This window comes from Loxodonta africana, chromosome 23 (assembly GCF_030014295.1).
Source record: "Loxodonta africana isolate mLoxAfr1 chromosome 23, mLoxAfr1.hap2, whole genome shotgun sequence".
Lineage (NCBI taxonomy): Eukaryota > Metazoa > Chordata > Mammalia > Proboscidea > Elephantidae > Loxodonta > Loxodonta africana.
In genome coordinates this window covers 5,356,527-5,370,503 of record NC_087364.1, presented here as the reverse complement: position 1 = coordinate 5,370,503, position 13,977 = coordinate 5,356,527, and the positions used below count along the sequence as shown (strand labels likewise).

The 13,977-nt window shown below is 38.7% G+C and overlaps 1 protein-coding gene across 1 annotated transcript in view; it reads left to right on the top strand.

The window, feature by feature from the left end:
* The window catches only part of MYO16 (myosin XVI), a 561,325-nt gene that overhangs the window by 164,153 nt on the left and 383,195 nt on the right, over window positions 1–13,977 (top strand). Inside the window, exon 11 of the mRNA XM_023553192.2 lies at window positions 12,543–12,608. Within this exon, the coding sequence (XP_023408960.2) occupies window positions 12,543–12,608 (66 nt within the window). The remainder of the gene's footprint in view (window positions 1–12,542; window positions 12,609–13,977) is intronic.

Genomic DNA, 13,977 nt, shown 5'->3' with positions numbered 1-13,977 from the left:
GCCACCTGGATCTGCAAATCACTTACAGCATGCTGTTTATCTCAGCTACTTCATTTAGTTTGCTAGACCCAGTACGAGTCAACTAACCTCTCTCTTTGAGTGGAAAGACACTGTTGCTCTAAATTATCAGAAACGGTCTTTGTAAGATAAATAATTTACACAGAGATCTCCGATAAGAAGACTCAGTAAGATTTAGGTGACAGACTCACCACAGATAATCAATTTGCTGTGGCTCTGGTCCCTTTTAGGTTTGTTATTTCTTTCAGAACTAGTAATGATTTAGGTACCCTGGAACTTCTCCCTTTGGCTGTCTCTCTTCATCCCTCCATTCCTCTCTCTCTTCCTGCCTCTCTCTCTCTCTCTCTGATTTTGCTGTATTCAACACAGAGAAGTTCAATCAGAATATCTATAAATATTATGCACACCGTTACCTGTTTCTTTGATAACATCCATTTTTTCTGAGTCTGCTGAGAAATTAAGTAATTTTCACGTAAATGTGAAGCCTGAGATTTCCCTACAAGTAATAAATTGTCAGATGCTGATTAGCCTAGGAAAAGGCAATGCAGTGTCTTAATGCTTGGATGAATTGTCTGCCACTGTAAACACACTGAAAATTAAATATGCTTCTATCAGAATTAGTGGAATTGTATCCTTGGCATACAGTGAGGAAACCTGATCCCTTAGGTCTCTGCTAACCCCTGATTACTTTGTAAAGTATGAATTATTTTTACTCTGTTGTCTTTGCCAGCGTTGTGTTGATTCTTTTATTTTATTTTTTTACTTCTTAATTAAAATACTGTCAGGCTGCAGCTTGAAATGCCTTGTTTTTCTTTTTTTTGTGTGCGCTTTAGGTGAAAGTTCACAGCTCAAGTTAATTTCTCATTCAAAAATTTATAGACGTATTGTTTTGTGACATTGGTTGCAATCCCCACAATGTGATAGCACACTCCCCCTTTCCACCCCAGGTTCCCTGTGTCCATTTGACCAGTTCCTGTCCCTTTTTGTCTTCTCATCCTACTTTTGGACAAGAGCTGCCCATTTGGTCTTGTATATCTGATTGAACTAAGAAGCACATTCCTCATGTGTATTACTTTTTATTTTATAGTGCTGTCTAATCTTTGTTTGAAGAGTGAGGTTCAGGACTGGTTTTAGTTCTCTGTTAAAAGAGCACCGGGGACCATAGTTTTGGGGATTCCCTTGTATTTCTTTATCTTGCTTTTCAAGTGGCTTTACCTCCTAAATATCCATAAATCTACTTCTCTCTGTCTTGACAATCTCTATCCTCATCAAAGCCATCAACATCCTCTCTCTGGACTTCTCCGGTGGCCCCCTGACTTTCAAGGGAAATCATCATTCTCTTCCAATCCAATCTTCACAATGAGGAAGAGTAATTTTTGTAAGGTATAAATGTCATCTTGGTGTTCCCAGTCTTAAAACTCACTCATGGCTTATCGTTTTTCGGGAAAAGAAGACCACAATTGTTCTAGAGTCTAGAATGTAGATTGAGAGTCCTCGTGATCTGACAGCTGAACACTGTCGCTGACAACTCTTAAACACTTATATGGAAATTATTGATCATTGCCCTCCCTTCTTGCAACAGGGACTTTTTAAAACTGCTTTTCTTTCCCTTAAAGTTCTGCTTCTACCTCCATAAAACACTTAACTTCATCAACTCTCATTCAAATGTGCTTCAGCTCTTTAAGTAAACCTTTCTTCTTTAGCACCCTTATCACAGTTTGTGATTGTAGACCTCAGTGGTGATTTAATTCAGGTCTGGAATCTTAATTGGTAAATGCTGCCTACTAACTTGCTTATCTGAGTCATGGATCTAACTTCTGCTCTGTTCTCTATTTCACTTTCTGGATAATCAGGATTAATATACCCTTCTTTGTTAAAGTTCATGTAAAATATAAATTGGCCACTGTGGGAAGCATGGTTTTCCTCTTCTTTGTGCCTGAAATATTAGAGCCCTGGTAGCACAGTGGTTAAGAGCTCAACTGCTAATCAAAAGGTTGGCAGTTTGAATCTACTAGCCCCTCCTTGGAAACCCTACAGGGCAGTTCTACTCTGTCCTCTAGGGTCGCTATGAGTCAGAATTGGCTCGATGGTGACGCGTTTGAGTTTTCTTTTGTTTTTCGGTATGCGTGAAACATTACAGCTAAATAATTAATTTTTTTTAAGGATTATTCTAAATTATGGTACCTGAATTTGCTTCTAATGGATAAATAAGCAAGTTAAACATTACTGATCGAGTGATAATAGGTGCTTCTCAAAGTGTAGTTTGTAGACCAATAGATAAACTTTTTATTAGCAGTCTACAATGAGAAACATTTACAAAATTTTATAGCAATTTGATGGTTTAATTTCAATCTGTTGAATCCATTACAAACTGGTGCTTGTATTTTGTATGTCCTTGTCAATTTCATATTTCTAGAAATTCATTTTTATTTTACAAAAGTATCAGCCCATGAGGAGCTGGAAATAAAAGGTGCTATTTTCTTTTTCCAAAAGTAGAAAAAGACTAATCTAATAGATGTATCAAGTTAAAAATATCCAAATTCAATCATCTGAATTCAACACCTACCCTTCCAACCTGCTGCTTGTGTGGCCATTCCATCCTAGTTAACGGCAACTCCGTTTTTCCTGTGCCTCAAACTAATGAACTTGGGAAGAGTGTTGTTGCTTGCTTTCCTTCCATACCCTACATCTGATTTGTCTGTAAGCCTCATCAGCCTTACCTTTAAATGATATGCACCATAGACATCCACTGTTTCCTCCAGGGCCCAAGCCATCATATCTGACTTACTGATTGCATTTTTTGCTGCTGGACTTCAAAGAAGCATATATGCTTCTCTTGTCCTCCCCCTTCAGTCTATTCTCGACACAGGAACCAGAGCAGTTCTGTTGAAACACACATTATATCATGTCATTTCTCTGCTCAAAGTATTTCTGTGGCCTTCCATTTCAATCAGAGTAAAGCCGAAGTCATAACAATGGCCCACAGTACCTGAACTCTTTGTCCCTTCTCCCTCTTCCTCTTACCTTCTGAACTCATGTGTTCTAACACCCCACTTGACTCACCCTACTGTGGCCACACTGCTATCCTTGCTTTCCTTTGAACATACCAAGCATACTTCTGTCCACGCCTGGATCACTTGACTGCCAGCTATGCCCAGTGCTTCCTCACTCTCCTCACATCTTCATGCCAAAGTCTTTGCTCATTCGGGCCTTCCCCATGAGCCTGATTAGATAGCACCATGCACTTCCTATGTCCCTGCCTTACTTAATTTTTCTCCACAAACTTATCACCACCTAACATATTTTATATTTTATTTATTTAAATTCTTCATTGTCTGTCTTTTCCCTTATACATATTCGTGTGCTTGCGTGTGCACACGCACACACATACTAGAATGCAAGTTCCTTGAGGGCAGGGAATTTTGTTTCGTTCACTGCTGTATATTGCATGTAGTAGGTGCTCAGTGGAGCCCTGGTGGTGCAGTGGTTAAGAGCTCGGCTGCTAACCAAAAGGTTGGCAGTTCAATTCCACCACTGGCTCCTTGGAAATCCTGTGGGCCAATTGTACTCTGTCTTGTAGTCATTAAGAGTTGGAATTGACTCAGTGGCAACGGGTTTGGTTTGGATTAGGTCCTCGGTAAATATTGAACAAATGACTAGACCTCTTAGAACATGCACATTTTTAGAACGAGAGAAATTAATATTTGTTTATCCAGGAAAATCAGCTGAGGCTGGGTTGAGCAGTAACTTTAATCAGAGTCAAGATAAACTATTTCAGTGGTATGAATTGTTTGATGGTAATTTCATCTTTTCTTGCTGCAGTCTGATTTGTTATACAATACGATCCTTCAAAGAACAAACAAACGAAAACTCTGGATTGTTCTTTTACTAAGTGTATAGCATCCCATTTGGACAGTAGGGTGGGAAGTTCCCATATAGTCTGTAGCAGTAAAAAGTTCCCAAATCTCCAAACAGAAAACGAATTGCAGGTGATGAGACATATGGTTGCCGGGAAATGTACAGAAGTAAAAGCATTCTGTTGCCTGAACAATTCCTGCTGACAAGAACAGAGAGAACAGAATATGTAATCACATTCCGTTATGGACAGCGGATAAACATGGAGGCAGTTTTTCCTTTAGAAACACACCACCGGGACTTGAGACACAAAGAAAAAAAAAACCCATGAAACAAACACAGGAGCTCCAGTAGCATCTGGTTAGCCAAGACAGTTAAAAAAAACATACTTAATTGGCACTAAGCAAACCAGAGTAAATAAAATATTGCATGACAGCTACTAGTACAAGCATGGTTTATCTCAGACACTTAAAAACTGTTTATATTCCCCTCCGGGAGCCCTGGTGACACAGTGGTTAAACATTCAGCTGCTAACCAAAAGGTTGGTGGTTTGAACCCCTCAGCTGCTCCATGGGTAGAGATGTGTTAGTCAGCTTCTGTAAAGATTAAAACCTTGGAAACCCGATGGGGACAGTTGTACTCTGTCCTATAGGGTCACTATCAGTAGGAACCAACCTGATGGCAAGGGGTTTTGAGGATTCCCCTCAGGGTGACCCATTTGGACATAACAACCGCTAGGTAATTAGGCGTTCTTTTTAAGAGCAGTTCAAGAGACTAAAGCTGACAAGCTGATTTTAAATTTGAAGTTTCTCTTACTTCAAGGACATTTTAAATTATGTAGATGGACTCTTTTTTTTTTTATTAACTTTTATTGAGCTTCAAGTGAATGTTTACAAATCAAGTCAGACTGTCACATATAAGTTTATATACACCTTACTCCGTACTCCCACTTGCTCTCCCCCTAATGAGTCAGCCCTTCCAGACTCTCCTTTCGTGACAATTTTGCCAGCTTCCAACCCTCTCTACCCTCCTATCTCCCCTCCAGACAGGAGATGCCAACACAGCCTCAAGTGTCCACCTGATACAAGTAGCTCACTCTTCATCAGCATCTCTCTCCAACCCACTGTCCAGTCCCTTCCATGTCTGATGAGTTGTCTTTGGGAGTGGTTCCTGTCCTGGGCCAACAGAAGGTTTGGGGACCATGACCGCCGGGATTCCTCTATTCTCAGTCAGACCATTAAGTATGGTCTTTTTGTGAGAATTTGGGGTCTGCATCCCACTGATCTGCTCCCTCAGGGATTCTCTGTTGTGCTCCCTGTCAGGGCAGTCATCGGTTGTGGCCGGGCACCAACTAGTTCTTCTGGTCTCAGGATGATGTAGGTCTCTGGTTCATGTGGCCCTTTCTGTCTCTTGGGCTTTTAGTTATTGTGTGACCTTGGTGTTCTTCATAGGACTCATTTTTCCTAAACTAATACTGCCTTCTAGCCTAGGGTCGCTATGAGTCGGAATCGACTCGATGGCACTGGGTTTCTGGGTTAGCTCAGTTATCTAAAGCCTCATCTGTGAAATACTGGAGCCCTGGTGGTGCAGTGGTTAAGAGCTCAGCTGTTATCCAAAAGGTTAGCAGTTGGATCCACCAGCCACTCCTTGGAAACCCTGTGGGGCAGTTGTCCTCTGCCCTGTAGGGTTGCTGTGAGTCTAAATCAACTCGACAGCAGTGGGTTCGGTTTGATTTGGTTTTACAATATATTAAGGGATGCTGTGCAATACTGGCCATATACAGGCATACCTCATTTTATTGTGCCTCACTTTCTTGCCCTTCCCGGATATTGTATGTTTTACAAGTTGAAGGTTTGTGGCAACCCTGTATCAAGCTCGTCTGTTGGCATCATTTTTCCAACAGCACGTGCTCACTTCGTGTCTCTGTGTCACATTTTGGTAAATCTTGCAATATTTCAAACTGTTCCATTATTACTATCTCTGTCATGGTGATCTGTGATCAGTGATCTTTGACGTTACTACTGTAATTGTTTTCGGGCACCACAAACAGCACTCATATCAGATGGTGAGCTTCATTGATAAATGCTGTGTGTTCTGACTGCTCCACTGACTGGCCATTCCCCCATCTCTTTTTCGCTCCTCGGCCTCCCTATTCCGTGAGACACCACGATATTGAGATTAGGCCAATTAATAACCATACAATGGCCCATAAGTGTTCAAGTGAAAGGAAGAACTGCATGTCTCCCATTTTAGATCAAAAGCTAGAAATGATTAAGCTTAGTGAGGAAGGCATGTCAAAACCTGAGAGAGGCTGAAAGCTAGGCCTCTTGCGACAGTTAGCCAAGTTGTGAATGCAAAGGAAAAGTTCTTGAAGAAAATTAAAAGTGCTACTCCAGTGAACACACAGATGATAAGAAAGTGAAAGAGCCTTACTGCTGTTATGGAGAAAGTCTTACTGGTCTGGATAGAAGATCAAACCACCACAACATTCCCTTAAGCCAAAGCCTAATCTAGACCAGGGCCCTAACTCTCTTCAATTCTGTGAAGGCTGGGAGAGGTAAGGAGGCTACAGAAGAAAAGCTTGAAGCTAGCAGAGGTTGGTTCATGAGGTTTAAGGAAAGAAGGCATCTCTGTAATGTAAAAGTGCATGGTGAAGCAACAAGCGCTGATGTAGAGCTGCAGGGAGTTATCTAGAAGATCTAGCTAAGATAATGGATGAAGGTGGCTACACTAAACAACAGATTTTCAGTGTAGACGAAACAGCCTGATATTGGAAGAAGATGCCATCTAGGACTTTCGTAGCTAGAGAGGAGAAGTCAACGCCTGGCTTCAGAGCTTCAAAGGACAGGTTGACTCTCTTTTTAGGGGCTAAAGCAGTTGGTGACTTTAAGTTGAAGCCAATGCTCATTTACCATTCCAAAGATCCTAGGGCCCTTAAGAGTGATGCTAAATCTACCCTGCCTGTGGTATATAAATGGAACAACAAAGCCTGGATGACAGCACATCTGTTTACAACATGGTTTACTGAATATTTTAAGCCCACTGTTGAGACCTATTGCTTAGAAAAAGGATTCCTTTCAAAATATTCCTGCTCTTTGACAATGCGCCTGGTCGTCCAAGAGCTCCGATGGAGATGTACAAGGAGATTAATGCTGTTTTCATGCTTCCTAAAACAGCATCCTGGTGGCATAGTGGTTAAGTGCTACAGGTGCTAACCAAAAGGTTGGCAGTTTGAATCCACCAAGCACTCCTTGGAAGCTCGATGGGGCAGTTCTACTCTGTCCTGTAGGGTCGCTATGAGTCGGAATTGACTTGATGGCAATGCGTTTGTTTTTTTGTTTTTAGCACAACATCCATTCTGCAGCCCATGGATCAAGGTGTAATTTTGATTTTCTCAAGTCTGATTATTTAAGAAATATATTTTGTACGGTTATAGCTGCCATAGATAGCGATTCCTCTGATGGGTCTGGGCAAAGTAAATTGAAAACCTTCCTGAGAAGATTTGCCATTCTAGATGCCATTAAGAACATTTGTGATACAGAGGAGGAGGTCAAAATATCAACATTAACAGGAGTTTGGGAGAAGTTGATTCCAACCCTCATGGATGACTTTGAGGGGTTCAAGCCTTCAGTGCAGGAAGTAACTGCAGATGTGGTGGAAACAGCAAGAGGTTGTACCAGATTGCACTCCCTTCAGCAGTGTGTGAGAATTGATGCTCTCTACATCCTCATCTACACTTAGTATCATCAGTATTTTTTGTTTTCTTTATTTATTTTTTAATTCTGGCTCTTCTGTCATTGTGTGGCAGTATCTCATTGTGGTTTTAATTTTATTTCTGCCATGATCAGTGATGTTGACAATATGCTTATTTGGTTTTCTTCTTTGTGAATTGTCTGTTAAATTATTTTGTAAAATTTTTAAAAACTTGAGTTGTCTTTTTTTTTCTTCTTGATGTCTAGGTGTTTTTATATATTCAGGACATCCTCCCCTTTTTGTGTGTATCAGATATACATATTTCAAGTATCTTCTCCGAGTTTTTGGCTTGCATTTTACCCTTCTAATAGTGTTCTTATGGCTGCTAACCAAAAGGTCGACAGTTCAAATCCACCAGGCGCTCCTTGGAAACTCTGTGGGGCAGTTCTACTCTGTCCTTTAGGGTCACTATGAGTTAGAATTGACTGGATGGCAATGGGTTCTTTTTTTTTTTAATAGCATTCTTAGATTAAGAGAAACTTGTAATTATTATCAGGTTCTCTAGGGTTAATACTTTTTGTGTCCAGTTTAAGAAATCTTGGCCTTGGTCGTGAAAATATTCTCCAATATTTTCTTCTTGAAGTGATTGTTTTGACTTTCACATTTATGATATATGACCCATGTAGATATGATCTCACATGGCATAAGGAGACCATCAAGATTAACGGTTTCTCCCACACAAATATTCATGATGTATTAAAAAGACAAAACTTTATCCACTGTTTTTTAATGGTATCCTTATGATAAATTAGGTGACCATTGGGTGTAGTTTGTTTCTGGAATGTGACTTCTGTTGCATGGGTCTGTTAGCCTGTCTGGAAATAAATTCTGAAATATCTTAATTATTATAGCAATATAGTGAATCTTGATATGATAGACTAAGTTCCCTAACTTTATTCTTCAGAAACTGTTTTGGTTAATCTTGACCCTTGGATTTCCATATACATTTTAAAGTCAATTTATCAGTTTCAGTTGAATTTTTATTGGTATTATACCAGATCAGTTGGGAATGATTGAGATTTTTACAATATTCGGTTTTCCAATTCATGAAATAATATATCCTTCTTTTGGTCATCTTTAGGCTCTTTTAGGAATAATTTTTAGCTTTTATTTATTTTTTTTTTTAAGTCTTGCCACTCTGATAGATTTATCACTAGGCATTTGTAATATTTTAATGGTACACGTAATAAAAAAAAATAGTACCTTCTAAATTTCATTTTCTAATTGTTAATGGCAAATGTAAAGAAACAATTTTGACTTTTTATATTCATCTTTTATCCATTGAACTTACTGAATTCATATGTAAATATTATTAATTTATCTGGAAATTATTTTGAATTAATTTTTTTTTATATATATTGTTAGAAGGAAACCCTGGTGGCGTAGTGGTTAAGTGCTACGGCTGCTAACCAAAGGGTCGGCAGTTCAAATCCGCCAGGTGCTCCTTGGAAACTCTATGGGGCAGTTCTACTCTGTCCTATAGGGTCGCTATGAGTCAGAATTGACTCAATGGCACTGGTTTTTGTTTTGTTTTGTTTTTTTTATTGTTAGATAGTCTATAAATAACAAAGCTTTTATCTCACCCTTTGAAATCCTTACATCTTTTACTTTGTTTTCCTGCCTTAACTCCCAGAGTAGGGCTGCCAAGATGGCTGGAAACAGCAATAATAGCCATCCTTGTCTCATTTTCAATCTCAGGGAAGAACTTTCATCACTTTTGAAGCACATCGTAGTAAAAGATTAGGGAAGGCCTATTGTATTAATGGTTCTCTAAGTTTTTATTTTTTAATCAAGAATGGGCACTCAATTTTATAAAAAAAGATTTTTTTTGTAATTACTGAGATTATCATACGGTTTTTCTTCTTTTTTAACATTGTAAATTACATTTGTTGACTTTCAAATATGAAGTCAACCTTGCGTTTCTAGAGTAAAACCTATTTGGTCATGATATATTATGCTTTTAGTAAATTGTTGGATTCAATTTGTCAATATTTTGTTTATGCTTTGTGCATGTATTTTTATAAGAAGATTAGTTTTTAATCTTCCTTTCTGGCGATATAGGAATTAGGTTTTTATATCAAGTGTATGCTGACCTCGTAAATAATTTGTGTTTTAACATTTGTTTTGTATGTCAGTGATGAGAGTAGCTCACCAGTGAGACCTCAAGTTTTACTTGTGGAAAGGGTTTTATACCTAGATCCAATTTAATTACAGACAAAGAACTCATTTCTTTTTTTCTATTCTCACTGTGTTAGTTTTGGTAAGTTGAGTTTTTCAAGGATTGTTTTCCACCTTATCTAAATATCCAAATTTAGTGGCTTCAAAATTGTTCATAACATCCTCTCACATCTGTTTTCATGTCTGTGGGATTAATAGTGATGTCATTTTTTTATATTAGTAGTTTATACCTTTTCTTGTGTTTCCTCAATCTTCTTAGGGTTTTATCAATTTTATTAGATTTTTAAAGGCTTTTAGTTTTCATTTCCTATTTCATTAATTTCTTCTCTTATATTTAATTTCTTTATTGTACTTTTTTGTTCTGTATAATTTGATATACTTTTACTAGCTCCTTGAAGTGAATACTTGGGTGACCAATTATCAGCCTTTCTTCTTTTCTAATATATGCATTTTAGGCTATAATTTTCAAACCAAGTACACCTTTATTTGCTTCCCACAAGTTTTGATATGTTGTAATTTTATTATCACTCAATACAAAATATTTTATTTGCATTGTGACTTCTTTTTTGAGTCATGGGTAAATAAAGGTACTGTATAATTTCTAAATATTTGTTGACTTTCTAGGAATTCTTATTGACTTCCTAACTTAATTGTACAATGATCAGAAAACAGACTCTACGTGACCCAGTTTCTTTAAGCTTCGTAGATATTGGTCAATACTCAATCTAAAAGAATGTATAGTTTGCAGTGCTGGTAACAGTGTTCAATATGCCCGTTGGTCAATTTGTTATTTACTTCAAAACTTTTCTACTTATGCCATGCGTCAGTAAGAACACATTGTCAAAATTCCCCAACATCACTGTGAATTTGTGTTTTTCTCCTTTTTGCTGTCAGAGTTTCTTCATCTACTTGACGTTAGATTTTAGTTGCATAGAAAATTGGAATCGCTGCACCTTCCTGATTGATTTATCCTCTTGTGATTGTGAAATGCTTTTTATCTCTGGTACTGCTGCTTCTGGTGGGCCACGAGTCCAACCAGGAGGGTCTCCAGGAGTCCAGCATACAGACGTGCAGGGGCAGTGCATTCTGTTTGTAATTAGGTGTCAGGTTCTGGTGGTGCTTCTGGGGGCGTTTCTCTGCCAACTTGCTCAACTCAGACATGCCCACCTCCGTGAAAGCTTCCTGGGCCTCATCCGTTTCTTGGTTTTCCCCATGGACTGCCCAGAGTAGTCCGTGCCTGGCACAGAGTACATGCTTGATTAAATATTTGTTGAATGAATATAATGAGCCCTTGCGTGGTGGAAGGAAACTGAAGACTATTTTTTTTATTAGTTTGCCTGCACAGCCTCTCAATTTATTGAGCACTTACTGTATGCTCTCCCATGCAGAATGCTTGACTTGTGAACTCCCTCCTAGCGACTGTTCCTTCTTAGAGGAGTGCTGTCATCTCAACTGTACAGAAAAGTGAAATCCTGTAGGGAGAGGGAGGCACAGTGGGGAAGTGATGGAATGGGAACAAGTCAGGCTCCACGCCATTGGAGGGAGCCCTTTCCCTGTACACCCTCCCTCCCAAGCACACACACACCAGAGGCGCTCACTGTAGCGCCATACCCTCTTTTCCACACCGTCTGGTTGATTTATACATAGCTTTGAAGCCTTTAGCTAATTTGATCCTTAACACTGTCTGGGAAGTGGTAGCCTGGGCCCTTTTATTATTCACATGAATCAATAGAAATGGTAAATCTGATGGGGTGTGGTGGAATGTGGCAAGTAGTGTCTTGAAGACTGCCTAGAATTCAGATCATCTGTACTAAGCCAGGAAACCTTGGTGGTGTAGTGGTTAAGTGCTGTGGCTGCTAACCAAAAGGTCAGCAGTTCGGATCCACCAGGTCCTCGTTGGAAACTCTTTGGGGCAATTCTATTCTGTCCTGTAGGTTCACCATGAGTCCGAATTGACGGCAGTGGGTTTGTTTTTTTTTTGGTACTAATCTAGGGTTTGGCTGCCTTCATGGCTATTTTTGGAGTCTTTGGGTGTCACAAACAGTTTGCTGTCAGCTACTACCCAAAATGCTGGCAGTTGAAAGCCACTCAGAGGGACCTCTGAAGACAGATCTGGCAATCTACTTCCGAAATATCTGCCATTGAAAACCCTGTGGGGTGCGGTTCCTCTCTTACACACATGGGGTCCCGTAGCCGTGAGTCAGAATCATCTCCTCGCAAACTAACAACTGCTTCTTATGTTAAAGTATAAACTTCCTGTGAAATGAGTATTGCTATATCACCTTTGTTGTTTTAGTTATTATTGTTTGTATGTGTAACTAGTTTTTTTCTCATACTCTATGGGGCAGTTCTACTCTGTCCTGTAGGGTCACTATGAGTCGGAATCGACTTGATGGCAGTGGGTTTGTTTGGTTTTACGTATGTTGTCATGTGTTTTAACTCTATGTTTTTTATTCAGTCTGGTCCTCACAAAACCCGTTAGGATCAGAAGTTCTTAGAACCCAACCATTTCACTTGTTATGTGTTCCTTGGAACAGACATTAGTAGTTTTATTTCATTTGAATTTGACTTTTCTGTTCCTTTAATTACAAGCTTTTAAAACAATGTGCAGAATCTTAAGATGTGATTTATACATATTCCCTATATTGTACACAATAATTTTAAATTATATAATTTCTAATATCTAAAGGTGCTTCTGATATAGGTCATGAACTCTTTATGTCTTTTTTATCCAACAGACTTTTATTGGAGACATTCTCTTGCTTGTTAACCCATTCAAGGAGCTTCCAATTTATTCTACCATGGTGGGTATAAAATTTGTACTATCTTTGAATAATATAGAGTCACACTTACTAAACATACTTGTTTATATTAAATAACTGATTAAGAAAGGAAAATCAAAAGAACAGTTAAATTATACTTCTCAGAAATAGAGCTAAAACCTAAATGGAATTGTTGCATGATATTAACGATAATTTGTTCTGAGGCAACTGAATATTAGATTTATTTTATCAAAAGTTTCCTCTGTACTTATAATGTGTAGCTCTTACATGATTGTAGTCATGAGACAGAAATCTAAAATCAAATAATTTAATTACAATTCTGTATTTTCCATACTTCTTGACTAATTCAAGACCAGTTGGTTGAGAGTTCTTATTTGAACATCATGAGTTGTTGCTAAAGAGGTTCTGTGATATTAGAGCCGTGAGCAAAAGAAGAGGAAATATTGCATTTGTACATTTCCCCAAACGACTTATGAGAAATTATGAGAAATTCTTTAAATTACTCTTGGAAAGTTATTCCAGCTAGCTGAAAGCAGTGTGATATTTAGTTGCAATGGAAGGCTCTGTTTTTCGTGTAACAGAACAAAACACCAAAAAACTAAAACCAGTTGCCATCAAGTCAATTCCAACTCATAGTGACCCTATAGGACAGAGTAAAGCTGCCCCATAGGGCTTTCAAGGAGTGGCTGGTGGATTCGAACTGCTGACCTTTTGGTTAGCAGCCAAACTCTTAACACTGCACCACTGGGGCTCCAGAGGCCTGGTGGTGCTTGACTACTAACCTAAATTTTATTGGTTCAAATGCATCCAGTGGCAACATGGGAGAAAGGCCTGGCGACCTGCTTCCATAAAGGTTACATCCAAGAAAACCCTGTGGAGCGGTTCTGCTGTGTAACACGTGAAGTCTTCATGCGTCAGAATTTACTCAAAGGCAGTGGGTTTGGTTGGGTTTTCTATACCCAGGATGATCTCATCATGATGTTCTTAACATAATTACATCTCCAAAGACTCTATTTTCAAGTAAGGTCCCGCTTACTGATACTGGCGTTTAGGATTTTGAAATATCTTTTTGGAGGGCCAGTCAGTACAATTCAATCTTATAGTGCCAGAAGATTGTTGCCTTCAGATACCTAAGTTTGCTGTGGGACTTCATGCCCATTATTATTTAACACTGTACGCATCATTTAGAGAGTGAAAACCTGGTATCTAAAGCAAGAATTAGTGTTTTGTTCTTGGCTTATATTTATGGTGTCCCAGTTGATTGTAGATTTAACAAGAATCTTACAGGGAGACAAGTCAGTTTTGAATAACTGAATAAAATAATCAGTAAATATAAAGGGAATACATAAAAAACAAAAAGCAACCCATTGCTGTCGAGTCGATCCCAACT